This window comes from Drosophila melanogaster, chromosome 3R (assembly GCF_000001215.4).
Source record: "Drosophila melanogaster chromosome 3R".
NCBI lineage: Eukaryota > Metazoa > Arthropoda > Insecta > Diptera > Drosophilidae > Drosophila > Drosophila melanogaster.
Genome location: NT_033777.3, coordinates 22,613,673 through 22,639,495, shown reverse-complemented (window position 1 = coordinate 22,639,495; position 25,823 = coordinate 22,613,673). Strand labels below are relative to the sequence as shown.

At 45.4% G+C, this 25,823-nt stretch overlaps 4 protein-coding genes, 1 long non-coding RNA gene and 1 other non-coding gene across 11 annotated transcripts; 1 reads left to right on the top strand and 5 right to left on the bottom strand.

Moving 5' to 3' along the window:
- The first annotated feature begins 108 nt into the window (after positions 1-108).
- On the top strand, positions 109-19,528 carry loco (locomotion defects). 5 transcript variants are annotated; one of them, NM_170030.2, is made up of 5 exons: positions 109-479; positions 549-2,695; positions 16,590-17,372; positions 17,433-18,573; positions 18,641-19,528. In NM_170030.2, the coding sequence occupies exons 2-5, from the start codon at positions 557-559 to the stop codon at positions 19,201-19,203; spliced, it is 4,626 nt and encodes a 1,541-aa protein (NP_732773.1). In that variant the 5' UTR covers positions 109-479; positions 549-556; the 3' UTR covers positions 19,204-19,528. The 5 variants fall into 5 exon arrangements, with proteins under 5 accessions (NP_732773.1, NP_001247240.1, NP_732775.1 ...); NM_170032.3 differs by lacking the exons at positions 109-479; positions 549-2,695 and adding exons at positions 6,478-6,604; positions 8,890-9,943; NM_001260311.1 differs by lacking the exons at positions 109-479; positions 549-2,695 and adding an exon at positions 3,040-3,851 and having other exon boundaries at positions 18,641-19,423.
- asRNA:CR43474 (antisense RNA:CR43474) lies at positions 8,825-9,921 on the bottom strand. The gene has a single exon (NR_048467.1).
- Positions 10,197-10,699, bottom strand: lncRNA:CR43475 (long non-coding RNA:CR43475). The gene has a single exon (NR_048466.1). It is a non-coding gene; the product is annotated as a long non-coding RNA:CR43475 (long non-coding RNA).
- Positions 19,529-19,669: 141 nt separating the features above from the next.
- Positions 19,670-21,004, bottom strand: mRpL45 (mitochondrial ribosomal protein L45). The gene is made up of 2 exons (NM_142815.4): positions 20,882-21,004; positions 19,670-20,814 (listed from the first exon to the last, which is right to left on the bottom strand). The coding sequence occupies exons 1-2, from the start codon at positions 20,924-20,926 to the stop codon at positions 19,774-19,776; spliced, it is 1,086 nt and encodes a 361-aa protein (NP_651072.1). The 5' UTR covers positions 20,927-21,004; the 3' UTR covers positions 19,670-19,773.
- Positions 21,005-21,195: 191 nt separating this feature from the next.
- Positions 21,196-22,985, bottom strand: CG31161 (uncharacterized protein). Its single transcript, NM_170029.2, has 3 exons — positions 21,693-22,985; positions 21,467-21,622; positions 21,196-21,412 (listed from the first exon to the last, which is right to left on the bottom strand). The coding sequence occupies exons 1-3, from the start codon at positions 22,803-22,805 to the stop codon at positions 21,302-21,304; spliced, it is 1,380 nt and encodes a 459-aa protein (NP_732772.2). The 5' UTR covers positions 22,806-22,985; the 3' UTR covers positions 21,196-21,301.
- On the bottom strand, positions 22,874-25,810 carry mRRF2 (mitochondrial ribosome recycling factor 2). Of its 2 annotated transcripts, none has more exons than NM_170028.3 (9): positions 25,600-25,810; positions 25,373-25,535; positions 25,023-25,315; positions 24,600-24,969; positions 24,320-24,542; positions 23,756-24,267; positions 23,481-23,694; positions 23,273-23,422; positions 22,874-23,218 (listed from the first exon to the last, which is right to left on the bottom strand). In NM_170028.3, exons 1-9 carry the CDS (start codon positions 25,730-25,732, stop codon positions 23,054-23,056), a joined length of 2,223 nt encoding a protein of 740 aa, NP_732771.2. In that variant the 5' UTR covers positions 25,733-25,810; the 3' UTR covers positions 22,874-23,053. The 2 variants fall into 2 exon arrangements, with proteins under 2 accessions (NP_732771.2, NP_001287468.1); NM_001300539.1 differs by having other exon boundaries at positions 23,481-23,689.
- Between the last annotated feature and the right edge of the window lie 13 nt (positions 25,811-25,823).

Here is a 25,823-nt window from a genome sequence, read left to right as displayed (position 1 = left end):
TGCTTGTTAAAAATTGTTGACATTCTGCAAAACTTTAACAGTAATTACTAAAAATATGGTGTGTCAAAGTGATCGATGTTTCACAAAAGGTATGTAATATCGATAGTATCGAGTAAACATTTTAGTGTGTTCCATCTCTAATCATAGTTACGCTTGCGCATTGTAGACATAATTTTAATTACCGATTTACACACAATTAATTGCTACAAATATGCCTGATAAAGTTACAACGATGTTATTAACCGCGTGAATATGAGGTAGCACCCAAAGAAGAGTTAGTTATCAATTAATTAGAGGCCTAGAAAAGTGTAACAAAATACGCCTGGCCATTGGTGCGCATGTGTGTGTGCCATTGATTACATAGTTGGCATAGGCGACGCACGGGTGCGAGCGAGAGGGGGCATCATCCAAAAAGGGGCGCAACAGAAACCGCATTCCATTTCCAGAAATCCAGGTTGCAGCTTCCATCCATGAGAAAGGTGCGTACAAATGTCCAGATGTGGGTTAAGATTGGCCAGTACTCCTCATCATTCGTTTTCTCCACACAGTAAGCGCCATGCACCACCATCATCCGCCTTTGCCCATAACCGGAGCAAGTGGCTCCACAGCCGTGGGAACGGGAGCAGCTGCAGCGGAGGATGCATCACCTGCTGCGAATAGTGGGCCCGCCCCCATAAGCACCTCAACCACGCCTTCGGGATCCAACAGCCAGCAGCATCAGCGACGTCGCAAGAAGCGAGCCAACTACAACTACAATGGCATCCGCACCGTGGAAGTGCGACGTGGTTACAATGGCTTCGGTTTCACCATTTCCGGGCAGCAACCATGTCGGCTGTCTTGCATCATCAGCAGCTCACCTGCCGAGCAAGCTGGCCTGCGTTCCGGTGACTTCCTCATATCGGTCAACGGTCTAAATGTCTCCAAGTTGCCACACGAAACAGTGGTGCAGCTCATTGGCAACTCCTTTGGCAGTATTCGCATGCAGATCGCCGAGAATTATTATTCCGACAGCTCGGATGAGGAGAACGCCCATGCCACGCTGAGGGGTCAATTGTTGGCAGCCAGTTTGAGGCACAAGCCCAGGTTTCTACACCACAAAGCCAAACTGCACAGATTGCGCAACTCGCCACAAAAGAAGCTAAACCCACCAGAGGCAGTGGAACCGCACAAATCAAAGTCATCACCCGATCACCCTACATTAAAACCCGTTCTGGAGGATCCGCCTCTGACAGCCAATCTATCCAAAGCAGCGGATGTGGCCAATGTAAGTGCCATGGTGCGAGCTGTGGGCAGTGCTGCACTGGAGTGCCGTGTTATTGTTGGCTATCTGGGAACCATCGAGATGCCCAAGCAGATCTCGCATAGTTCCAAGCTGCAGACAGTTCGATCTTGCATTCGAAAACTGAGACAGGAGAAGCGACAGCCCACCATTGTGCTGATGTGCATCACGCCGGACAGCTTGAGCCTGCAGAGTTCCAGCGGCGGAGTGCTGGCCACCTACTCCTCGGCCAGGCTGAACTTCGTGAGCTCTTCGTCGGAGAGCGAGAATCGATTCTTTGGTCTGGTCACTAGCGCCGTGCACAACACACAGATCGAGGAGGAGTACGAGCCGAGCGCTGGCAGCGCAGCAGCTGCTGGTCACATCAGTATCTCGCACAGCTGCCATGTCTTCGTCATCGACACCAAGCTGATCGAACATGCACAGCATTTGCAGCGGGCCCACGAGTTCCGCCTGCAGTGCACCCGGGATCCGATCTCGAATTTGTGTCTCGAGTTCCCTAACAACTCGGAATATGTGGTGAATCTCGTGCGCAGCATGTATACCATGCGGATTCTCCCACCGGCAAGTCGGAGTCATCAGGCAGACTATGAGGCGGGTGCAGGAGCCGCCGCAGCTGGAGGAGCAGTAGCAGCTGCCCACTCGCCGCAGCCATCGAACCACAGCGAGATCTCCACCACCACGTCCAATTCGGATTCGGGCATTGGCTTCAACAACGATTGTACGAATATTTCGGATCGCATTCTGGTTGTGGACTTCCTAGCTGCAGGAGCGGGAGCAGCGGCGGCGGCACATGCAGGACCACCAACTTATCCAGCTCCTGCTCGTCCACTGGGCATAGTGGGAATACCGGATAATCGACTGACTGTGCGGGCCATGCCCGATCATTCCGCCCTGCTAAGATCGCCGCCAGCGAGCTCTTCGCTTCGTCGACCCAATCTCCTGGCCAGCTTCAATCTGATCCAAAGTCCCGCCACGAATCTCACATCCACCCGCTCCTGTGATGATGTCCTTAATCTTTTTGTCGACGATTCACCGCGCACTTTGGCTGCCGTGGCCTCTATGGATGACATTTCGCTGCACTCGGCTGCTCCATCGCTCGATGAGGGCCACACGTTTGCCCATCCAGCGTGTGTGCCCCGCAAGATGCGCAGATCGTTGGCTCTGGAGACGCCAACAACGCCACACAAGCTGAGTGCCCAGGTATTTGGTCAACCTGGCTCGCGTCATTCGCTGGGCTTCGAAGCCATCGACAGTGTGCAGTCGTCGGTCAGTGGTGCATGTATGGATCAGACCATGGACACGTGGGCCAGCCTGCAGAATCTGCACAAATCGCACAAGGATCGGACCAGCATGTCCGCTTCCTCGTCCTCCCACTGCCTTTTAGAAGCTACGAACAGTGAACCTGATTTGGGGGTAAGTGGAGCATATCCTTTTGTTTATCCTACATGTATCATAAGTTTTTGAAATGATTGGGAATACCTATAATATAATCATAAGTGCATTTTATATCAAATCTAACCCATACAACCCTCGGCTTATGTGAACCGCTCCTGTGCGCGGGCAGAAATCTGTTTACCTGGACGCCGCTCCAAGTTACCTGCGTTCTCGGAGCTTATCGCCCCACACTGCTCCTCCTGCTCTCTGGGCCCACAGATAAGGGGCTCTTTCTCTCTCTCTAGTGGTCTGGTGGGCCATATATCGGCATTCCTTTGTCCGCTTACCCGGAGTTTTGGTAGTCACAGTTGGGCTTTGGCAATAGGTGGCCACGGTTCCGTTATCTACGATTCGGGTACGGACATCGCCGGATTTTAGTTACTATTTACGTCCAGGCCGTTACACTGCAGCTCCGATCGGTATTATCACGGTTTGGGGATTCGAACGCGTCATGGTTGATAAGGGCGGAAGTCGCTGGCTAAAAATAAAGTGCTCCGAGCCGAATGACGTCATGGGCGTAGGTCACGACTGAAGCCGATCACCAGTGGAGCTCCATCACGAGCGGCTGCCTCCGCCGTCGATTCCTCTGCCTCGAGCTTAATTCAATCTAAAGCAATTAATGGCGTCGATGTCGACTGACCTTTTCGCTCCTCCGATCGGCCCCCACATCCCAATCCTCCACAGAATTCACATCGGGTACTCGTAATTTAGTTTGATTTTCGATTTGACAACACGCGATTTTTTTGTACGATTTTTGTGCGATTCGGTCGTCCGTTTGCGGCGGTTTCACTTTCGTCTCGCTGTGCAGTTGCTGTTCCCTCGTGTATTTGTTTTATACTAAATACATAGTACACGATGTGGGCATATTAAAATGAAAATATAAATAATATAACCGTCTGTGAAAAAGTTGCTCCATAAAAAGTTCAACGCCAGTTCAAGGAGCTTCGTCAGCAGTTGTGACTGAAATAAATATAAATAAATTGTCATTACGATAAAGCAAGAACAAAAACACAAACAAAAAAATTGCAAGTGCAATTGTTTTGCACAGGCAAACAACAAAAGTGATCAGCTCGATGCAAAAATGTCATTTCGAGAACTCGTTTGTGGCCTGTACTCCGAGGAGAAGGAGATCGAGGTAAGCTGACAATATGTGATTTGTGGATATATCTCACACTTATCGCTGCCCACTTGATCGATGATACACCCTTCTCAAAAAGTTCAGAAAAAAAAACAGTGGGATCGAACTCTTATTATGCATAAGTCAGTAATTAGGCAGAGGTTTAAGATCGCTCGTGGAATAAATTTGACGTTACTGGTAACATATTTACTTTGTTTTATGCCTGGCTGGGAATTGTGTACGATTCACCCTTCTACATAACGAAATTCTCTATTTTCAATCCCCCTTAAAAGTGACTAAAGCAAACCACTATGTATCGTTTGGAATTAGTAATCTGCTTGTTTGCTCATTTCAGCACGTTCTTACGCCTTTGATATAGTATGCTCTATTTCTTTTCTCATGGTCGCAATCAGCAAACAAAGTTTCTTTTTGTTTGCCGTTCCATAAAACTGTGACACCTGGTGGTAAGGTGGTAATTATTATTACCTTGAGTGTGTGTGCTCTGCTTGAATAGACAGTGCTCAAAACTACTATCATAAATTAAGAATATTATACATACATATATAGTCTGGGATCTGAAACATTCAAATATTAGCACTTAGATAATCAAATCACACATGTCTATATGAAAATATTGATGCAGCACTTAGTAAACTCATCCATCATTTCTCTAACTGATAAAACAGTGATGCATGTACATATATGAAATGCTAATGGACGTAAATTACATAAATTAATTTAATTTCGTTTGTTTCTAAGCTAACTAAGAGTTGTGTTCTAAAGATTTCGAGGGAACGATAGCCAGCTGGCGACTAATGAGCAAGCATGTCAAGTGCACTTTTGTGACTTATTTTTAAGCCATATTATAGACACGCAATCGGGGACTTGTTTTATATCTAAGTTGGCCGGGTGTTCCAACAGGTTGACTCTGGTCTGACGGCATTTTGGCGGTAAGCCGTGTGGTTTTCCTACGAAAAAGGTGGAGTGGCACATGCCGTCACAGGTGCAAAAGAAAACAACCCTCGTGCTATAGGATATACAAAAAAGGAAAGGGAAAAAGGAAAGGAGCCGGAGTGACCCGCTAAATGAACGTTACTTTGCTTCCTTCCTGGCCGATGGATCGTCATGGGAAGTGAACTCTTGACTCTTGGCTATCTGGCAGGTTGATTTCTATACTATTCTGCTGGGTTATTTAACGTTTTGTGCCACAATTAACCACGATTCGGCCTTTGAATTTGAGTTCTATTACCAAGGCACAGCGTATTCATAACGTATTTACCAACTGACGGCTATGGGAATGGAAAACCTCTGAGCTAGACAGCCGAATGTATCTATCAGATACGTCAGTCGTGTAATTTTCGCTACAAAATTATTGCCTAAAGTTGTTCGCATGTGATCATGTGGTCTTATCAGCTTGACTGGCGGCTGGCACTCAACACCAAATGCCAAAGGTCAAACACACAAACGGGAATGAAAATGACAAACAAATTGTTTATTTTTAAAATGCATATTATTTGGCTGATCCAACAATAGACGGACTGTATGTGTGAGCTATTGTTTTTGTGCCCCAATATTTTGATAGCAGCGAAAATAAGAGCGGTCCGAAGTACGTACGTCAGAAATGGCAAGATGCCGAATTGCGGCTATTAATAAACACCTTGCGCTCCAGGCACGTAACCTGCCAATTGAATTGACCCAAAGCAGTTGGCCGAAAAAACTCAACCGAACGTTCTGTGCCACAGGGCAATCGATAGATACTCTCTACTGGCTTAAAAGATATTACTTGTAAATCTCTTATAAAAGAAAGCTCATAGTTGTTATTCTCTATTCTCTAAAGATAGAATAATCTTATTCTTATATGGAAGAAAAACTTTTTAGAATTTTATATTGTTTTAAGCGCATTTCTGCGTGTAAGTAACTTAGTACCTTTATATATACATAATATGTATATATAGAAAAATCCAGGCATAACAATAAATATTGTTTTAAAAAGCCATAAATTTGTTGGTCATAAGTCTGAAATGTTTCCACTCGATATGGAATATTCGCTTTCTGCGGACGGCGGCTTTTATGACGTCGTAAACCTTTAATTATTATAATTATAAGCTTACGATTTTAGTTTTAATCGTACAAATTTTAAGAGTATGCTTTTAGCATAGCTAGGCATTGCTAACTTATGCACACATAACTTGTTTTCATAGTCACATCTTTGGCGAAGGTATCCAATCAATATGCGAATTACAGGGTATAAAATCGCTATAAAATTGCATTCGGCCAAGTGCAAGTGGAAAACACCTGACTCCGCTGCTCAATTTCCACCCCGATGTTGGTAGTTACTATGCTCAGGTTTATGTGACTAACCACCGATCGACATGAGAACAACAACAACAGCAACAACAAAGAGCTAGAACGGGGAAAGCGGACGAAACCGCTTGTAAACCGCCCCGCGTTGAAAAAAACGCGCGCGCATGCGCTCTCTTTCACTCGCTCGCTCCCTTGGCGGCGTGCAAACAGCTGCGTTGTTGCTGTTTCACCTGCTTGCTGCCATGGGCAATATGTTGTTGTTGTTGCTTTCGCATTTGAGCCAGGTTAACAGCGACCTAAACGTCGCACATCGTTCAGAAACCCTGAGTCAGTCAACGAGCGCAGTTCATACGATCACAACGCATTTGGTTAACAAGTGAAAACCAAAACTCAAATTAAAAAGAGTCAATAAGTTTAAAATTACATTGTAAACTGGGCCAATTAACTGGCACCCACAATAGCAAAGTGTACGTCGAAGTAAACAGCATTTGATAACTTATAAAAAAACACAACCGGAAATTCCAACTTTATTAATCACTTAATACCACATTTTGAAATATATGAGACTCTAAAGAGATATCTGTTAATTACCTTGGACCCGAAAACCTATTGATAAATCATTCATCGCCGGCCAAAAATAAAATCTCGCACTGGCATCAAATATTGGCTGGATAAATAAAAACAGCTAGTCAATTGAACTTTTGTTTGTGGCCTGTTTTCTGTGTGTTTTTGGACCCCAAAATAGAATGTGCTAAATAATTTACAACTTAAGGGGGGAAAACACAAAGCAAAAAAAAAAAAGAAATGGAAATACTTTCTGCGATTCATAATCTCTGCGAATTCCAATGCAAACACTAATATGCCATGAAAACATTCCATTTTATTGCCTTGATATGTGGCTATGTAATCAAACAAATGAAATCCCCAATCGACGTCATAGCTAAAAACCGCGTAAAAACCATTATGCCGCCTACGAAACGCGCGCAAATCGCTAGCGACTTCAAAATTATGATTGTGCGCGGTATTTCCCCCAAGACATTTTTCCACAATTAATAGCCAGTGGGTGTGCGTTAATGTTTTTATAAACTTTTCTCCGAACACTTCAAGAAACCTAAAATATAATGGAAAATTAAATTACCCAAATACCAAAGTGTGCAATATAAAAAAAAAAAACGCAAAGTTTTATTCAGAATTAATTGCCTGCCGCTCGACTGTTCATCGCAAATTCATCGCCCAGTTTAAAAACAGCCCACGAATTCCTTATTTATGTATTTGCCTTTCACGCCAAAAATGATTCCACTTAAAAATCGAATACGAGTAGTGAAAAATCAAACAGATCTCCGCCAGCCAGCCTTCTGCTTCCACTTAAATGCCAAAAAAAAAAAAAGAAAAATAGTCAGATGGGGGCCAATATTCCGATTCTGACCTATTCAATGGAATAGCCCCAGACAGCTTTGCAGATTTATTACACAGCCCGTGATTCCTGCGGAATTTCCACGAAACATTTCCTCGCTCAGCTCCAAATGATGTCACATTTCGTGGGGAGAACAATGAGACGCAGTACGCGAAATCACTTTGATCTATTGTCGTCACTGGAAATCCATTCGAATTCAGTTAGTCACGCGTTATTTTTCTATAGAATAAAGAACATATGATGGCTTTCAAAGTCAGGCGATAGAGCCCAAGTCAAGATTAGAACCCTTATTCATTCATGAAAATATGTATTAATTGCATTAATAATCGAAATTCACTTGTATACGACAGCTGGAATGCTCTAAGAACACCTTATTACCATTTATTATTGCTCTGGAATCCATTTGAAACTGGAATCGAAGTGTTCCCTCAGGAACTTCTAAAGATTAGAGTGCCCATGAGTGGTCACGATTCTCGTGTGTCTTTGCTGATACATATAAACATATATTTTTTTAACCATTTGGGTCAGAGCTATTAAGTTCTTGGCTCATATTGCGCAGTCACACTTTTCTTTCAACTGTTTACACGAGAATTTCGAAGCTATTTTGATACCCCAATATTGATAAGGAGATTTGTTGTTGACTTTAGTCAGGTTAGCATTGCCAGATGCCTGATAGAGGAAGGCACGTAAAGAGTGCTCTTTGTGGGCGCCGCATAAGTTGTGTTCTATATATTCGAGCGATAAATATAATAAAAACATTTTTCGTTCTTTATAACTTTTGTTTGGATTATATGGTTCGAAGTCTATATAAACGCACACTCTTCGATTGCGTAAACCCACTGGCATCTCCTTATGGGCCAACATGGGTGACGCACCCACCAATGGATCCACTCGATTCACAGTCGTCAGATACATACATTGACCAGTGACAATTTCCGTCAGTCTTTAGGTATTCCACATGCGAATCGCACGTCTGAAGAAAGCAGTAAACAGCGTGGAGAGTCCATAACAAAAAAAAGTGCTTACTCAACCATTTGAAGAAGTCCGCATGTCGTCTACGAGGTCTCGAGGGCGCAGGCGTCCCAGAGAGATACGTACATACGTTCTCGAAATTTGCATAGCTTTTCCCCACTTTGCGTGAAAAGTTTACCTTTGGCGGCTGGCCAGTTGGCCGGGGAAATTCAGTCGTACGCGAACAGTCGAGCAGCGTGAACGTGGCTAAAATCGAAACAATTTGGGAGTACCATCTCCCTTCCCACAAAAAGAAAACTTTGCGTTTTTAATTGCCACAAGCTTTTAAAGTGCAAGTAATAATCAAATTGAATTGAACCCATTTAGGCAAGTGCGCGTCATGAACAATACAAATACCACTCGAGGCACTTGCTCCAGAATACCCATCGCAAGCAAGCAGGAACCAACCATCGCCAGCATGGTGGAACGGTTTGTCCAGTCGCTGAGCCAACTGAATGATTCCGGCACCTTTGACAGCAGCTTCGAGATCAAGCGGATTCATCCTGGATCCTCGGCCGGTTCCACGCCCAAACATGTCAGGCATCGCTGCCTCACGGAGCTGGATCGCGAACAGTTGACCCGGTTTGTGCAGGACTTCGAAGAGCGACAGGCCAGCACACCGAAGGTCAAGTCCAAGATTAGCTCACCATACATATGCCGCAAGGCCAAGGAGTTTTATCAAAGTGCCAGTGGCAGACGCAGTGCCTCACCGCAAATAACAATTGCACCGGAGACCGTGCAGGAGGAGAAAGTGTTGGTGAATCCATTGCCTAGGAAATGCGCAGAGGCAGAGGACCTGATGCCACCACCCATGGCCATGGCACGTGTCCAGGCGGAACGACGCAGTTGCCGCAGTGCCTCCCGCGTGCTGCAGTTCTTCAGTTCGGCCACCAAAAGACGGAGTGGCAACCGAAAACTCAGTGAGCCAGAGATGGAGGATAATCGCGCCGATTCCCCAGTGCTGATCAGAGTGACCAGGGATCGGGTGGAGGAGCAACTGGGCTGTAGTCCACTGGCTGCATCTGGCGGAGAAGTACCCACCAGCTCCGAGGACGAGGAGGAGCACGACGACGGCATCAGCTCGGCCAGCTCCAATCTCACTTCACAGTCGGGCAGCTCCAATAGCCGCAATCTCTCTCCGGACTCTTCCTTCGAGATGCACGCTCCACTCCTGCCCAGCTTCAAGGTCACGCCTCCACGGGCAGTTTGTCGTGTGGGAAAGAATGCCGCCTGCGAATTTGCTCGTTTCCTGCGCGGCTCCTTTCACTCCAAGCGCGCATCGGTGACCACGCTGCGCAGATCCCTCAGCGATCCGGATGCAGTGCAGCAGATGGACTTCAGCAAGCCGCCTCCGCTGCGCGACACCACCAACGTCATGCGAGTGAGTCACTTCTAGATTCCATTCACAACCCAAGTGGGATTAATCGCGCCTGGGAGTACACTCAACAATATTTACGAAATTATTAAAATCTATCATCTAAAGCGTCAATAATAAGACGGCAATGCAAGTAGTAGGTCAAGACTGAATAGATAATTAAAAATTTTAGAATACAAATTTAAAATGAAAATTAAAATACATTTTTATTTCACGAAAAACTAAATATGATTTAAATATTTTCAAACACATGCCCCCTAAAATTTGTTGAGTGTACTTCGCCAGCTGGCGCCAATGTGATTCGCCTCGTTTCGATTCGATTCGATTCCGTTCCGATATGATTTTAGTTCCAAATTTGTTTACGCCAAAAACTCTTCATAATTTTTTCACTGGAAGCTGTTTATTTACGCTCGAGTCGTCGTCAATCAATGGCCATTAATGCGTGTCCGTAAAATCCGTTGATGGTTGTCCGTATGGCGGCACCTGGCTTCCAGCGAATACCCCAGCCCAAGAATGATCCCCGAATGATCTTTGAACTCGTCAGCTTCGTGGTGTTTACCCTGCGTTGCATTCTAGATGTACGCCAAATTGGATTACGCCATTTAGTAATAGTTTATTGGTCCATATAAATTAGCTGTTTGTAATGCCACAAATCGATCAGCATTAAATTCTGCGCAAATTCAGGGTTCGGAATTAGGAAGAGAATTCGAGACGTAGAATCAATAGATGTGTAGATGCGATTTTATATTATAGTTCGTTTGATAATTTTTAATATACAGGTAATAATCTGAATTGTTCGTGTTTCGAAATGATTAGATTCACTTTTACTGCTTAGATTTCCCTTTTAGGAAGTACTTTTTCTATGTGTGTATGCAATGTATCACCTCAAGCGAAGATGTCACCCATTGGTATTAGATGGCCAACGATTGCCAGCCATAATGACTTTCTAATTATCACATTTGCATGGGCGTCGCGTGCCGCATTTCACTTTTCAATGGTGCTCATGGGTCATCACTTGGATCCTCGGTTGCCAAGTGGGAAAGTGGCCCACGCCGATATAAACCATTTCCATTGATCAATAAAGAAATTAAGTAAATATTCCCATCGCATTGCCCACACTTTGGGCCGCACAAAAGTAGTCGTTAATCGCCGTCTGTGGGCATTGTAAAAATTCCATTCACATATCCGTACGATTCCTGTACTTAAATTTTAAATACATATTGTATATGTATCTTCCGCCTGGAGTTTTCTGAACAGAACGCATATGACCCGCATTATCTTCCATAAAATTAACGCAAACAAAAAGAAGCAGGAAAAACAAGCAGCATGCCGGATATTTAATTTAATGTGCACAATTGTTCAAAAAAGCGATGCAGGCAAACCTACCGTAACTGGGAAATTGGAATCAATTGACAATGGAAAAAGACAGCAACTAACTTTCCAGAACTATCCAAAATTAACTTAGTTTCTTTGAAAATTTAAATGAATATCAGTTTCTGTAAAATTGAAAAATGTTCCTATAGAAGCTCCACTGTAATTCACAAATGTAAAACGATGTTTGTTGTTGCAATTGGGGATTTGGGAACGGAACAGATGGGATTGCCTGGAATTGGCTCATTTACGCACAAAAACGCAGATGGAAACCAGTGCGAAGTGCGTAAAATGGGGGAAATTATAGTTCCCTATATTTTTTTGCCCACTGGCCTTTAGCTAAACAAATCATAAATAACTGTGAAATTATAGACAAAAAACGCACACGCGGCGAAAAGGAAAAATAAAATAATTTTCCAGTGCTCACATGATCTGGAAATTGGACGCTGATGGGGGGTCGACTTCCACGCGTTCTTTTCAGAGCCCTCCTCACCTCCTTCGTTGATCTACACTTTTGTATATCTGCAAATTGCTTAATTTATCAACCAAATGCACAACAACAAAGCAGCGGCCGCCCGCATTCCAGTTGCCTTTGCTTGGCATTTTAATTATTCCAAATGTTGTCTGGGACTTTCTTTGTTTACACCACTGGAAGGATGGAATGGTGGAAGGGGGTGGGATCGGATCGCTTAATTTATTTGCCAGCGTGCTTTGACTATTTTTAGAGCAATTTATTTACTCGTCGGCATGTGTTTCGCAAAACTACAAATGTTTTTGCCTCATTAAGCCCCTTGCATTGCATACTTAAATGGGCATTACATATACGCCGTGTAAAATGCGACGAAAATGCGCTAAGCAACTTAATTAATTGGCCAAAAGGCTGAAAAAGCCACATTTAATTAAGAAAAATCAACAAAAATGTGCGTCACTTGGGGCGTGCGAGAGGAACAGACAGAGAGCGAGCACACCCACAACAAGCTGTGCAAACTTGTATTTGTATGTGCGTGTGCGATTCATTCATAAGCAGCAAAGCAAACAACAAAAGCAATTTCCAGCAGCCGGTGTCAGGCAAATAGGCAAAAGCAATAACAATACTAACAACAAAGAGCAACGTACGAAACAGGCACCAAAAAAACTAAAAGAAACAACAAAAGGCATTCTCATTCCCATTGAAAATGAGTAAGCAGCGCACATGCACACATACTCACACTCGCTCAGTCGAATTCGAATTTCGAAATCCAGTTTTTGTTGCCTCCCCTAAACTGTTAAAGCAGCTGTTCAAAAGATCACTCTCTTTGGCGCTCTCTCTCTCTCTCTCTCTCGCTGAAAAGATATTTAAAATATACGATTTGCAATTTTATCTTAGCACTTTACTTTACAATTATTTAAAATTATAGATAACTTCCTATCGATCGAGGTAGTTAATGTTAATTAATAATATTTTCTCTGTCACTCAGTCTCTCTCTCTGCACTCTCCTTAACATTCAGCTCGTAACATTTCTGTTGCTGCAATCTCGAAACTTAACATTGCTGCCAGTTAAACCTCGACAACTTCACAGATACTTTTGCGTTTGAATCGACGGGTTCGCGGCTCTCGGCGCGGCTTCCATTTTTCCGAAAGATACAAGTACTTCGAAGTGAAATAAAGCAATTACATAAAGTCCAAAGAGTGCAGTGCAGTGCCGCGTTGTGAATTCCAGTGCGAAAGTATAGAAAAAGCCAATTGACAAAAGCGTCACGTTTTCGCTTTCTGCCATTGTATTGCCCACGCACTCACACCAGCACACACACCTTGTCACCTGGAATACCGCAAAAATTTTAAAGAAATTCAGCCGCAAAGCCGCAATAGCTTAAGAAATCCAGAGAATCCGAAGGTTCGTTCTGGTTTATCAACGCCTATGGTTAGTTGATCATTTGCAATTCTAACGAGACTCGCTGTCTCTATCTCTATCCCTCTTCTTCTTTCTCCCCCTCTTTCTCCGCATGAGCCACCCCCAATCCGCCCTCTTTTCGCTTTGTTTTGAAACGCAGGCCTTTCGCCAGATAAGATTCGTTTTCATTGTTGCCTCTATAGGGAGTGTGGAGTACACTCTCGAATACAATAGGGTTCATAAATATATTTCCACTTTACCTTTTTGTACTCTTATTAAGTCTAATTTGGATAAGTATTTTCAATGTACTTATAAATGATATGTTTATATTTTAGATTAAAGGCCACCACATAGGCCACGAAATAACCAATTAAGTTAGTTCAAACAAGGCCTGTTTTAGTGGCAATTTAGAGAACATTCATAAAAGTTCAAAGCTTAGTTCATTTAGCCATTAATTTTTTCAATAAATACGATATTTCCATGATATTTCAAAAGATATCGCATACATTCGTATATCGCGTATTCAATCCCAAAATGTGCTATTTATTGATGACATCTGGATGGGCCATTAATTTGACCGCAGCTGTATGTGTACAAATAATACTTATGATTTGTCATAAATTCCCAGAATTTCTGGCACACTTCGGGGAACTTCTAGACATCGTCAAATATTTGATTTTTTCAAAGGGAGCCCCAAAACTCAGTTCGTCATACGTGATAACTTATTTGCCCGCCCTGTTTATTATTACCCGAATGTATTTCCAATGAACCGATATGCGTGATATTTGCTTGAAACATCTGCTAGGGTGCCACATACAACGAGTGTGTGGGTTCCCCGAACGAGACTACGTGATATTCTCAAGTGTCTGTGTCTGTAGTTCCAAGATTGCGAACTACGGCATGGCTTTAAGCCCCAAAGAAACTCTTCGATGGATCTCAATTTTCCATCATGTCCAGCAGACCGTTGCGGTTAATCCAATGGCTCTCCAGACTCCAATTACCGACGCCCTGCTAATTAAGTGCCACCCCAGAAGGCGACAGGTTGTTGCAGTTGGCGATCGCGAATGGGATCGGGTGTGCATATGTATAGAGAAATTATATTGTGGCCAGCCACCAACGAGGAGAGTGTATGGTAACCCGAGCCGAAAGCCATTGCGGATAATTCACTCGTGGGACTTTGTTTGTCTTCAGCCGTTGAAATGCAAACTCAGCTCAATGACTTGGCACTCGTTTTTCGAGAGAGCGATATAAAGATGAAGCCAAGCTGGAGAGTTGAACCGAGTCTATAAGTGCACTGTGAGAAAATTGCATGCATTTATATAATTATTATGCCACTCTAATGTCTTGCAAAGCACATTAATTATAACAAAGCAAGCAATGGTTTTGTTTGAATTAGAGGTGTAACTAGTTATTATATTGATTGCAAAATTCTCTCAGTGTTTAATGATGAGTTTAATATGTGGAGACAGCCCGAGAGAGAGAGGGATGGCCATGTAAATGGGAATGTGGATGTGAACGTACCCACCATGGCGGCACCGGAAAATGTCCAAGTCAGTGTCCACTGAAGCGGAGCAATATGATCCGGCCCGCACTCCCTTTTTTTTTTTTTTTTTTTTGCCCAGTGAACGGAACGGAATGGAGATTGCAAGTGTTTTTTCGTGTTTCTTTCGGTGTATTTTGTATATTTGCTGTGGGATTTCTTAGTGGGTCCGACCACTAATTGCTGCCCATTCTTGCACGAATCACTGTTGCTAAATTCGGTTGCCTCGTCTCTGTTTCCATTCGATTTGGCATTTTGCAGCCCAAAGTCGACAATCTGTGAATTAGCCGTCGTTTATTTATTTTAATTGTTTTCTTTGGCAAATTGCTCACTTCCTACTTAGCGACGTCAAAGCCTCCACACAACCACCCACCCCCCCCCCCCCCCTCCTTTTTAGTAGTCTCCTATTGTTTGGCAATCAGCGTTGATTTATGCTCCTCACTGAGCTTTTGCCCGCTGAATCTGAATCTGTCAGCTTGTTTTCTGGAATTTCAGGCCCCGTTTCAAGAAAAAAAAAAACAAAAACAAAACCAAATTCAAGTGCAGCTTAAGTAGTTTTAAGTGCTGTTTTTTGAGTTTTGACCCATATACTTTAAAGCGCCTTCTTAGCAGAGCGATAAAGCCATATCTTTACTGCATTGTATATATACATATATGTACATATGTACATATACATATATGAGTTATGACGTCACAAGAATTGTTTCCTCAGATGATGAAATTGCACTTTATTGCATATCGTGTATGTAAAAATATACGTATGAATATTGATAGGAGTTTTTCTCTTGACAACACATAAACCATTCCATCTCAATCTGCACAATTGGTAGCGTGTGTCGAACCAATTTACAAATTATATAAACGAGCTTGCCCATCTCGATACAAATTGGTTTCTATTAATGAACAAAAATGAACAACAATTGCTTTCCCCCTTTTAAGATCGAACTGTGAGAGAGCAAAATTGAAACCAACCGGAAATGTTGAAAATTTCTCTTTTATCTTTAACAATCAGCGTTAGTGGACAAAACAAATGTTGCGTTGCATGTATACTTTTTTTTTGAGTTTAGCTGGGAGTGAGTTATGGTTTCTGCGAAACTCGAGATCTGAATAGAATGATGGGTTTAGGAGTGGAATTCATTAATCTCTCGCCATAAGGGGATGGCGCACAAAAGCTGTCGTTAAACGAAAAGTCGGTGGGAAATGCACAAATACAATGACCACTATGCGGCGACTAGATATTCCCGGTCTGTCTGCTTGAGCAGCGATTATCGTAGCGCTCCAAGTGCAGTAAGTAGATGGAATGGGCACCATACCACCATCATCATCATCATCATCATCATCAGCAGCAGCAGCAGCAGCAGCAGCAGCATAGGGGAACCCGACTCGAAGCAACTCGCATGGAACCACTCCAGAATGTCTTAACATACACAATTGGAAAAGATAGTTTTCGAAGGGGCACCAGACCCACGATGCGTCACACAAACAAATTTATGAGTTGATTTGAGGAGTTCAAAAGTTTATCGTGCCCGTCTGACCATGATAATGATAGTCTCCTCTGGATGCCCGCAATTTGTACTTGTGAATGGGCCATGAATCGATGTCTTCTTTGTACTTCCTTGCTACAAGTTTAATTGAAAACTAAAGGGTTGCATGAATATACTATTTTCTATCTACAGACTGCCCACATTTCATCTAATAAACAAACAAATGGACTAAAAGGCACAAAGAGCTGACATAGCTGACATTCTGAAAAGATCCATTCTAATATCAGTAGATTGCAATACAAAATAAAAAGTTTAAGTCTAGTTTATCAGTTTAAGTCTATCATTACACCTCGCTATAATTCCTCATCTTTTTGTGACTCTTTCAGAACCGCGCTCTGCCCGCCAATGCCTCGCCCTTCCGCCGAGCCTGGGGACAGTCTTCCTTCCGCACTCCCCGTTCCGACAAGGTGGCCAAAGAGCAGCAGCAGCTAGGACAGTCGTCGCCCGTAAGACGCACTGCCTCGATGAACGCCTCCGACAACGATATGTACATCAAGACGCTAATGCTGGACTCGGATCTGAAGTCATCGCGCAGCCAGCACCAGCTCAGTCTGCTGCAGGTGCCCAAGGTACTGACCACGCCTGCACCGCCCTCCGCCATTACCGCGTCCGTTGCTGCAGAGGGTGCGGCTCAAGACCACGGCTGTCCCAGCAGTTGGGCCGGCTCCTTTGAACGGATGCTACAGGATGCCGCTGGCATGCAGACGTTCTCGGAGTTTCTCAAGAAGGAGTTCTCCGCGGAGAACATATACTTCTGGACCGCCTGCGAACGTTATCGTCTGCTGGAATCTGAGGCGGATCGAGTGGCTCAGGCTCGCGAGATCTTTGCCAAGCATTTGGCCAACAACAGCAGTGATCCCGTCAATGTGGACTCGCAGGCACGCAGCCTTACGGAGGAGAAGCTGGCCGATGCCGCTCCGGACATCTTTGCGCCGGCACAGAAGCAGATTTTCAGCCTGATGAAGTTTGATAGCTATCAGCGTTTCATTCGTTCGGACTTGTACAAAAGCTGCGTGGAGGCGGAGCAGAAGAACCAGCCACTGCCTTACAGCGGATTGGATCTAGACGAGCTGCTGAAGACAAATTTTCACTTAGGTGCCTTCTCCAAGGTGAGTAATTGAAGCATGTATAATTCCATTCCTTACTAAGACGAACTTGTAATCCAACAGCTCAAAAAATCGGCTAGCAATGCTGAGGATAGAAGACGGAAAAGTCTGCTTCCCTGGCACCGAAAGACGCGGAGTAAGTCCCGCGACCGCACCGAGATAATGGCTGACATGCAGCACGCGCTGATGCCGGCGCCACCAGTACCACAAAATGCCCCGCTCACCAGTGCCTCACTCAAACTTGTCTGCGGACAGAATTCCTTGAGCGATCTGCACAGCTCTAGGTCATCTTTGTCCTCGTTTGATGCGGGCACAGCCACTGGCGGACAAGGAGCCAGTACGGAGAGCGTGTATTCGTTGTGCCGGGTGATCCTCACCGATGGAGCCACCACCATAGTGCAGACAAGACCTGGAGAAACAGTGGGAGAACTGGTCGAACGTTTGCTGGAAAAGAGGAACCTCGTGTATCCCTACTATGACATAGTGTTCCAGGGCAGCACCAAGTCGATCGATGTGCAGCAGCCATCGCAAATCCTGGCCGGTAAGGAGGTGGTAATCGAGCGCCGTGTGGCTTTCAAGCTGGACCTGCCCGATCCGAAGGTGATCTCGGTGAAGAGTAAACCCAAGAAGCAACTGCACGAGGTGATCCGACCAATACTCAGCAAGTACAACTACAAGATGGAGCAGGTGCAGGTGATCATGAGGGATACTCAAGTGCCAATCGACCTCAATCAGCCGGTTACCATGGCCGATGGCCAGCGACTGCGCATCGTGATGGTGAATTCGGATTTTCAGGTAGGCGGCGGCAGTAGCATGCCGCCGAAGCAAAGCAAACCTATGAAGCCACTGCCGCAGGGTCATTTGGATGAGCTAACGAACAAGGTGTTCAACGAGCTGCTGGCCAGCAAGGCTGATGCAGCGGCCAGCGAGAAGTCGCGGCCTGTCGATCTGTGCTCCATGAAGTCCAACGAGGCGCCCTCGGAGACATCATCGCTCTTTGAACGCATGCGGCGTCAGCAGCGCGATGGCGGCAACATTCCGGCTAGCAAGCTACCTAAGCTCAAGAAGAAGTCCACTAGCAGCAGCCAACAATCCGAGGAGGCAGCGACAACTCAAGCAGTCGCGGATCCCAAGAAGCCAATTATAGCCAAGCTAAAAGCGGGTGTGAAGCTGCAGGTGACGGAGCGAGTAGCCGAGCACCAAGGTGGGTAGCCTTGACGTGCCTCACCCAAAGAATGCCAAACTAACTTAATTACTTATCCAATTTACAGATGAACTACTCGAGGGCCTAAAGCGAGCACAGCTGGCACGACTGGAGGATCAGCGTGGCACCGAAATCAACTTCGACTTGCCTGATTTTCTGAAAAACAAGGAGAATCTCAGCGCAGCTGTATCAAAGCTGCGCAAGGTGCGCGCCAGCTTGAGTCCCGTGAGCAAGGTACCCGCCACGCCCACCGAAATTCCACAGCCGGCGCCACGTCTCTCCATCACACGTAGCCAACAGCCGGTGTCGCCCATGAAGGTGGATCAGGAGCCAGAGACTGACTTGCCTGCCGCGACGCAGGATCAAACGGAATTCGCAAAAGCGCCGCCACCGCTGCCGCCAAAGCCAAAGGTGCTGCCCATCAAGCCTTCCAATTGGGGCGTGGCTCAGCCGACGGGCAACTATTGCAACAAGTACTCCCCCAGCAAACAGGTGCCAACATCACCCAAAGAAGCCTCCAAACCTGGAACGTTTGCGAGCAAAATACCACTGGATCTGGGACGAAAGTCTCTGGAGGAGGCGGGCTCGCGGTGTGCATACCTCGACGAGCCCAGCAGCAGCTTTGTGTGATATAAGTGCGCCCACGTACTTGAAATGGCTTTACTGATCTTGCTTGTATATATATGTGCACTATTTATTGATACTTTATATCCTATTCCCTATTCTCTAAATGTCCAAACAATCCATGACGAGCTTTTGTATGTTATCTACTGAGTGATCGCCTGTATTTATAATAACTAGCAACAATAAGCATTAGCTTTACTACATTTTGAATAAATATATCAAAAGTAATAAGTATACGTATTATTGAATAATATATGTTCCTAGGTGGCTTACCTACCTAAGGTGGTTTACAAGAAAATTGAGTCTACATTTTCCATTCATCTTAGAGGGTGGAAAAAAGAAGAAAAATTATAAACAAAATTTAGCGATGAAATTAAATAAATAGAAAATACAACCCCATAAGTTTCAAATTTCATCCTTTCCCATTTTCGGTTCAAAGAGGCAAAGAATTCATAAAATAAAGAAAAACAATAACAGTTTTAAAAATTATAATTTAACCAAATGGCGACTCAAAAATCATTAGGCAATGTTAACACGCATTCTTCTGAGCCGCCAGGCGGCCCACAAAAAGTACAATCAAATGGCCAGGGACGGCTTGGTATGGCTCTCCACCGGTGTTGCCAGTGGCAGTTGCTCCTTGGATTGTTCGCCAACTGAGTCCACCTGTTTCACCTCGGCATCCCCGGCACTCAGTTCCTTGGGTGGCTCCTCTGCATCCTCGATGAGACGATAGGTAATGGGAGCGGGCTGCTTGGCCGGCAACCAGTCGGGGATGATCTTGTCGTGCAGTCGCCATTTGCCATACTCGTTCGAAATGTGCTTCTCAAACACCACATATTCCAGCACGTCCTTGGTGATGATCTCGCTGCCGTGCATCAGGCGGCCGAAGCGGTCGTAGATGGCTAACATCTGTTGGCTGTGGAAGCGCACGGTGACTTGAGCGAACTGGTTTTCCTTGGTGATCACCTCCGTCACGCGGGCATGGACAACGCGTGGTGGTTCCAGCGACTGTAGAAACTTCCAGCGAATGGTCTTGTCCTTGACGTTGTGCATCATCTCCGGATAACAGCGTTCGCTGACGAACTCGCGGATCTTGTACTTGTCCTTGGCAGCCATGTGAGTGTGCGCCTGGATGTAAATATCCTGGGCCTCGGCGCCGAAATCATCGGAGCTGAAGTTTTCGTCGTAGGAACGAATCTTGCGCACGGCCATCAGGCTCTTGGACTTCTTCTCCAGGAACTCCAACTTCTGCTTGGCACCCGATGTTGAAATGATCGACTTCTTGCCGTCGCCTTCAGGAGGGACATAAGCCTCGAAGATGCCGCCCGTGCAGCTTATGTGGAAAGGGCGCTCCATCCAGGGACGGGGCGGCAAGACACCTCGCTCCTTCATCCGGCTGCGCATCTCCTCCTTGGTGATATCCTCCTGTTTCTCGCGCAGATTGGGCAGATCCATCTTTACGAACTTGAGCTTACGAAGGCGCTTGAACTCGGGCTTCCAGTGCTTGGTTTGTCGGTGGCGCACCTGCTGCATCTGGATCAGATTCTGAAGAGGAGAAGCGAGCACGCCCAGGCCACCACCAGGAAGAAGGGCCGCCTGCTGCACGCCGGGCATAACCTGGGATATACAATGAAGGCAATGTTAATTGAACTGTCTTCGGTGGGCCACCTATCTGTCCATGCACCTGCAGCAGTTTAAGACACGTTTTGGCCGACGCTAGCTTCTCCATTGTATTTTATTTCTATTATATAAATAGGAAACTCCGCAATAACAAACTTTGGAAGAATCAACGGAAACACACTAACGCGACCAGCTGGCAAACGTGATTACACCGATAACACATTCGATAAGTTTGGGTAGGTAAACAACCCAAAACCGATTAGCTATATGTTTTGAATTTTGAAAAAGAATAGTTCGTTACTTTCCTATATTGAAACAAGGGGTAGTAGATAACACTATTAATAGTTTAATAGAAAATTAGTAAACGAATTTGAAAATACGCTTGAAGTAATGGTTTAATTTTATAAAACTATAGATTTTGATAGATAGCTGCTTGAATTTTGAAAAAATCTGAACAATAGATGAGATATGCCTTCTGGGTGCTTCAATTTCCCTCTTCCTCTTCACCAGGGCCATCCACGCAACTTTCGCTGCAGTCGGGAGGCAAGTCGTCAAGGAAGCGGTAACCGGCGGCCTTGAACATCTTGGCCTTCATCTGGAAGTCAAATATTTAAATAGAATATTCCCGCAGCTCCGCGACAATAATTACCATAATCTGCTGGAACTGGCAATCGTATGCGTTGAGGGCAGTGTCCCGTTTTCGCAGCTCGTTTCGCAGCACATCGATCTCCATTTGTTGACACTGGGCCCGCTGGACGGCACATTTGGCTGCCACCAGTTCCTGCTTCATCTGATTACAACGGCACTGGGATGGGAGAAGGTAAGGAGTCCACATTACTAACACTTACTCAGCATATAGGTGCTGAATAACGTACCTTAAGGATTTCCTCATTGCCCCTAGCCTTGTCTACCTCGTTTTCGTAGTAGTTCTGCATATCTCGCATTTCACACTGCATTTGCTCCATGCATCGGCACTGTTTCCGTAGATTTTCCTCCAGGTTGCATGTCAGACACTCCGCCTCATTGGCCTTCTCCTCCAGTTGATTGACTTTGTCGCCGAGCTCCTCCAGTTCCTTACACTTCTTTCGCAGCGCATCACGATCGGCTAGAATCTTTTTGATGTTCTCGGCATCCTTGTCCGGCGAGAAACTGCCCTTTCCAGGAGGACCCCTAGCGGCACGACCAGCATTGCCACCTCCACCACCACCACCACCTTCAGCACCGCACTTTTTGGCGCAACGCTTCATGACTTCGTCCTCGAACTCACGCAGTAGCGCCACCTCCTTACCCAAGTCGTCGATCTTCTTCTGCAGGTAGGGTATATCGTTGCTCTTTTCCGGATCGACTTTAATGCTATCCATCTTGCAGCGCTTCGATTGTTTTTCGAGCAGCCGCTTTAGATTGGCATTTTCAGCCTCCAGGATGTCGTGTGCCTTGTTCATGTCGTCAATGGCCGCCTGCAGACCGTTCAGTTCCTTCTCGTCCTGCGGAGTTATCTTGTTGTCATCGGCCAGTTGCTTGATTTTCTTTTTTAGAGCCTTGCTCTTGTCGGGGTCATAGCGCTGGTCCATAATCCGCTTGATCTCGGCGGTCTCCTGGTTGGCTGTCCTCAATTTATCATCAGAATCGGCCAGTTTCTTCTTTAGAATATTATTCTTGATCATCAGATCCTGCATGCGACCAATTGTGTCGTCCGCGGCATTTATTAAACTGTCGCCCACCACTAAATTACTGCCGTACTCATCCTCAGGACCCAATGGAGCAGATCTAGCGGTAGGCTCGGCACCACGGTCCTTCTTTATCGGTGAGTTGCAGGCCACCAGGTCAGCCACGAACTGTGACTTCATATCTTCGTTTGCTGACCATGATCTGTCGTCAACTGTGGATGGATACCTCTTAAGTTTAACACACGCATCGACACACTCAAATTCGTATGTCTCATTGTTGAAGGGTACGTGAAAGAACTCTTTTTGTGTGGAGAACGCCATGAATTCGCCTAGTGCTTAACACAAAAACAACTAATCTATCATGCGAATTTACAACACTATTTAAAAATGAGGGTTGAGGGTCGGTTCGGAAAGTGATCAACAGAATATGTATGGGTCCGACATGTATTGGATCACAAAATAATCTATTGCTAGGCACGTAAAAATTTACATATTTGTCTGTCAGTCGGGCCAGTTGTTAACTGCCTACTAGACTACAATTAGTTAACAGTTCTCTTAGTCGACTAAAATTATTCAAGGCCCTGTGCTCTGCGCTCCGCCAGCGATTCGTCCACGGAATTCATTGAAGAGAAGCCACACGGTTGCATCGTCATGCTGGCTGTGCCGGAACTTATCGTGCGTAGGGCACTCGAGTAGCCGGAGAGTTCTGCCAAAGGAGCATTCACCAGAATCATCTAAAAAAATACCTTTTAATGTCTTTCAAAGTTATAAACTTAACCAGTGGTTACCTTATTTCTTTCGCCTTTGGGTAAGACATCGTTAATCAGGGCTCGTCGCCGTGAAAGATCCGCCATAATTCCGGAAATACGTTCGCTAGGCGCCACAATTTGAAGGGCCATAATGGGTTCCAACAGCCTGGTGCCACTCGTGCTCAGTAGCTGTGAGTTTATATACAAAATGTAAACGAGTTGCAAGAAATAATACGATCTTAGTTACCTTTTGCACACACTGAGCTGCAGTGGCCATGACAAAAGAATCAGCAGTGCCGCGTCCAATAGTTGCGTTATGCAGACGAATCTGAGTCTCCACAACCTGCCCACCAACGCGAGGTCCTCGCTCTAGAGCGCTGATGGAGCCCTTCCGCAGAACTTGAAGAATTCGTGGACGCAATGTGTTGAGATTTGGCAGGTTATCTGGTGACTTATCTAAACTTTTGTGGAAAAACACATTTAAGTTTGATTTCGTAGAAATTTCATAGTATTCCAAATCACCTGAACAACTCGGCTTGATTCTTGACAACCTCCAGTGTTATACTGACGCTCTGCTTGCTGCCGGCTATTTCCTTTTCCACACTTAGCGTGGTTAACGCAGGTGCTTCAATTGTCTCCTTGTACGCAATTTGTAGAGGACCAAGGTCAACGTCGATTTTGTACTCGCTCAGGATGCGCGACTTGATGATGTCCATGTGCAACTCGCCCATGCCACCGAGTACTGTCTGTCCAGTAACTGAATCGTAGCTCACACGCAGACTAGGATCCTCCCGTTGCAGCTGTTTAAGTGCCTGCTCCATGGCCGTTTGCGAGGATACACTGGGAGGCTCGATCGAACAGAAGTACACGGCATCTGGTATTTGCGGGTCAATAGCAAACAGCTCGTCTGACTCATCCAATTCGTCATCTTCCTCGACTTTGGCCGCAGTATTGCCCAGGCTTTGTTTATATCGCTTTTGTGCATTCTTCAGCGCAGACTGACTTGAGGTCAGCAAATCTCCTGTCACCGTGGACTAAAAAATGGTATTTAATCTTGTTTAATTATCTATATTGGGTGCAGCTTACCTTCAGACCTGCACATATTACCACATCGCCCGACTGCACAGCGCTCACCTCTCGGTATTCGTCGGCCAATGGCTCATACAGCTTAGACACAACTTCAGCCTGTCCGCGAGCGGATATCAGACGCATGCCTCGTTTTATTTCGCCTCTCAAAATCCTAACTAGGGTTAATGGACCACGTTGCTTATCGTGTACAATTTTGAACACCTTGCCAGCCACTTCTGTTCTGTTAACCACTTCAACTTAATATGAAACATTTACTTTTTCTCGAATAAGTACTCACCCAAAGCAGTCGTAGATTTGGTTTCGTTCCTCGGGGGCAGGCAGGTAAGCATTGACAGCGTCCATTAAACGCTGTATGCCCACATTTTTGTAGGCGGAGCCCAGCAATACGGGCACTACCTTCTGCTGGGTGGTTGCCCGTCGAAGAGCTCTTTCGATCAATGCATTGTCCACATTGTCAAAGCTTTCTGTGCTGATAACCACATCGGCCAATTCGTCATCTAGTCCCGACAGTTGATCAATCAGTTCATTCCGTTTTTCCTGCAGCAGGCGCAAATCATCAGAGGGCTCCAGTTTTACATTTCTGTAACTGCGGCCCAAGTCCTTTTGCTGCCAGCTTAGTCGCTCCAGGGTGATCACGTCATTGATGGCTAAAATTGGCGGAGCTTAGATAAGCTTTCAAAAGAGTGTAGACAGAGCTTACCTAAAACCCCATCTTCGTTTTTCACGGGGTACTGTAGGCAAACGGGCTGCGTTTCTAGCTTATCCTTCAGATCGCTAACGCACTTTTCAAAGTCCGCATCAGGACGATCCATCTTGTTGACGAATATGAGACGTGGCAATTTGTGCTTGTCCGCCTGCGACCACACGGTGACCGTTTGGGCCTCCACGCCAGCTGTGCCATCCAGAACAACGACCACACCATCCACGGCATACAGAGATTGCTCAACCTCCATGGTAAAGTCAATGTGTCCGGGTGTGTCCAATAGGTTGATGCTGGATTAAATGGTGTCAGGAGTTACGGGTAAGCGAAGTAGCAAACGAAACTCCTACCGGTGATCATTCCACGAAAATGTTACTGCCGAGCTGCAGATCGTTATGCCCCGTTCGCGCTCCTGGGTTAGGTAATCAGTGACCGTGTTGCCGCGATGCACTTCACCCAAAGCTCTGGTCTTGCCCGCATAGAACAGCATGCGTTCCGTTGTCGTTGTTTTGCCTGAAACAGATTCATTGACAAAGTAATGTTAAGTAGTATTTAAATTTGCAGTGCTCCTACTCACCTGCATCGATATGCGCCAGAATGCCTATGTTCCTGATCTTGCTGCTATAGCTACGCTTCCAGATTTGATTGGAAAGATGCCATAGCCACCTGTTGCTTTGTTTTGGACCGCTTTGCCATGCATATTTCAGCATTTTCATTAATAAATGAATAAAAATGGAACCAAACTGCCAAATTTAACCACTTTTATCAGCTGTTTATTTTTTATAGTTATCGATAAGTGGC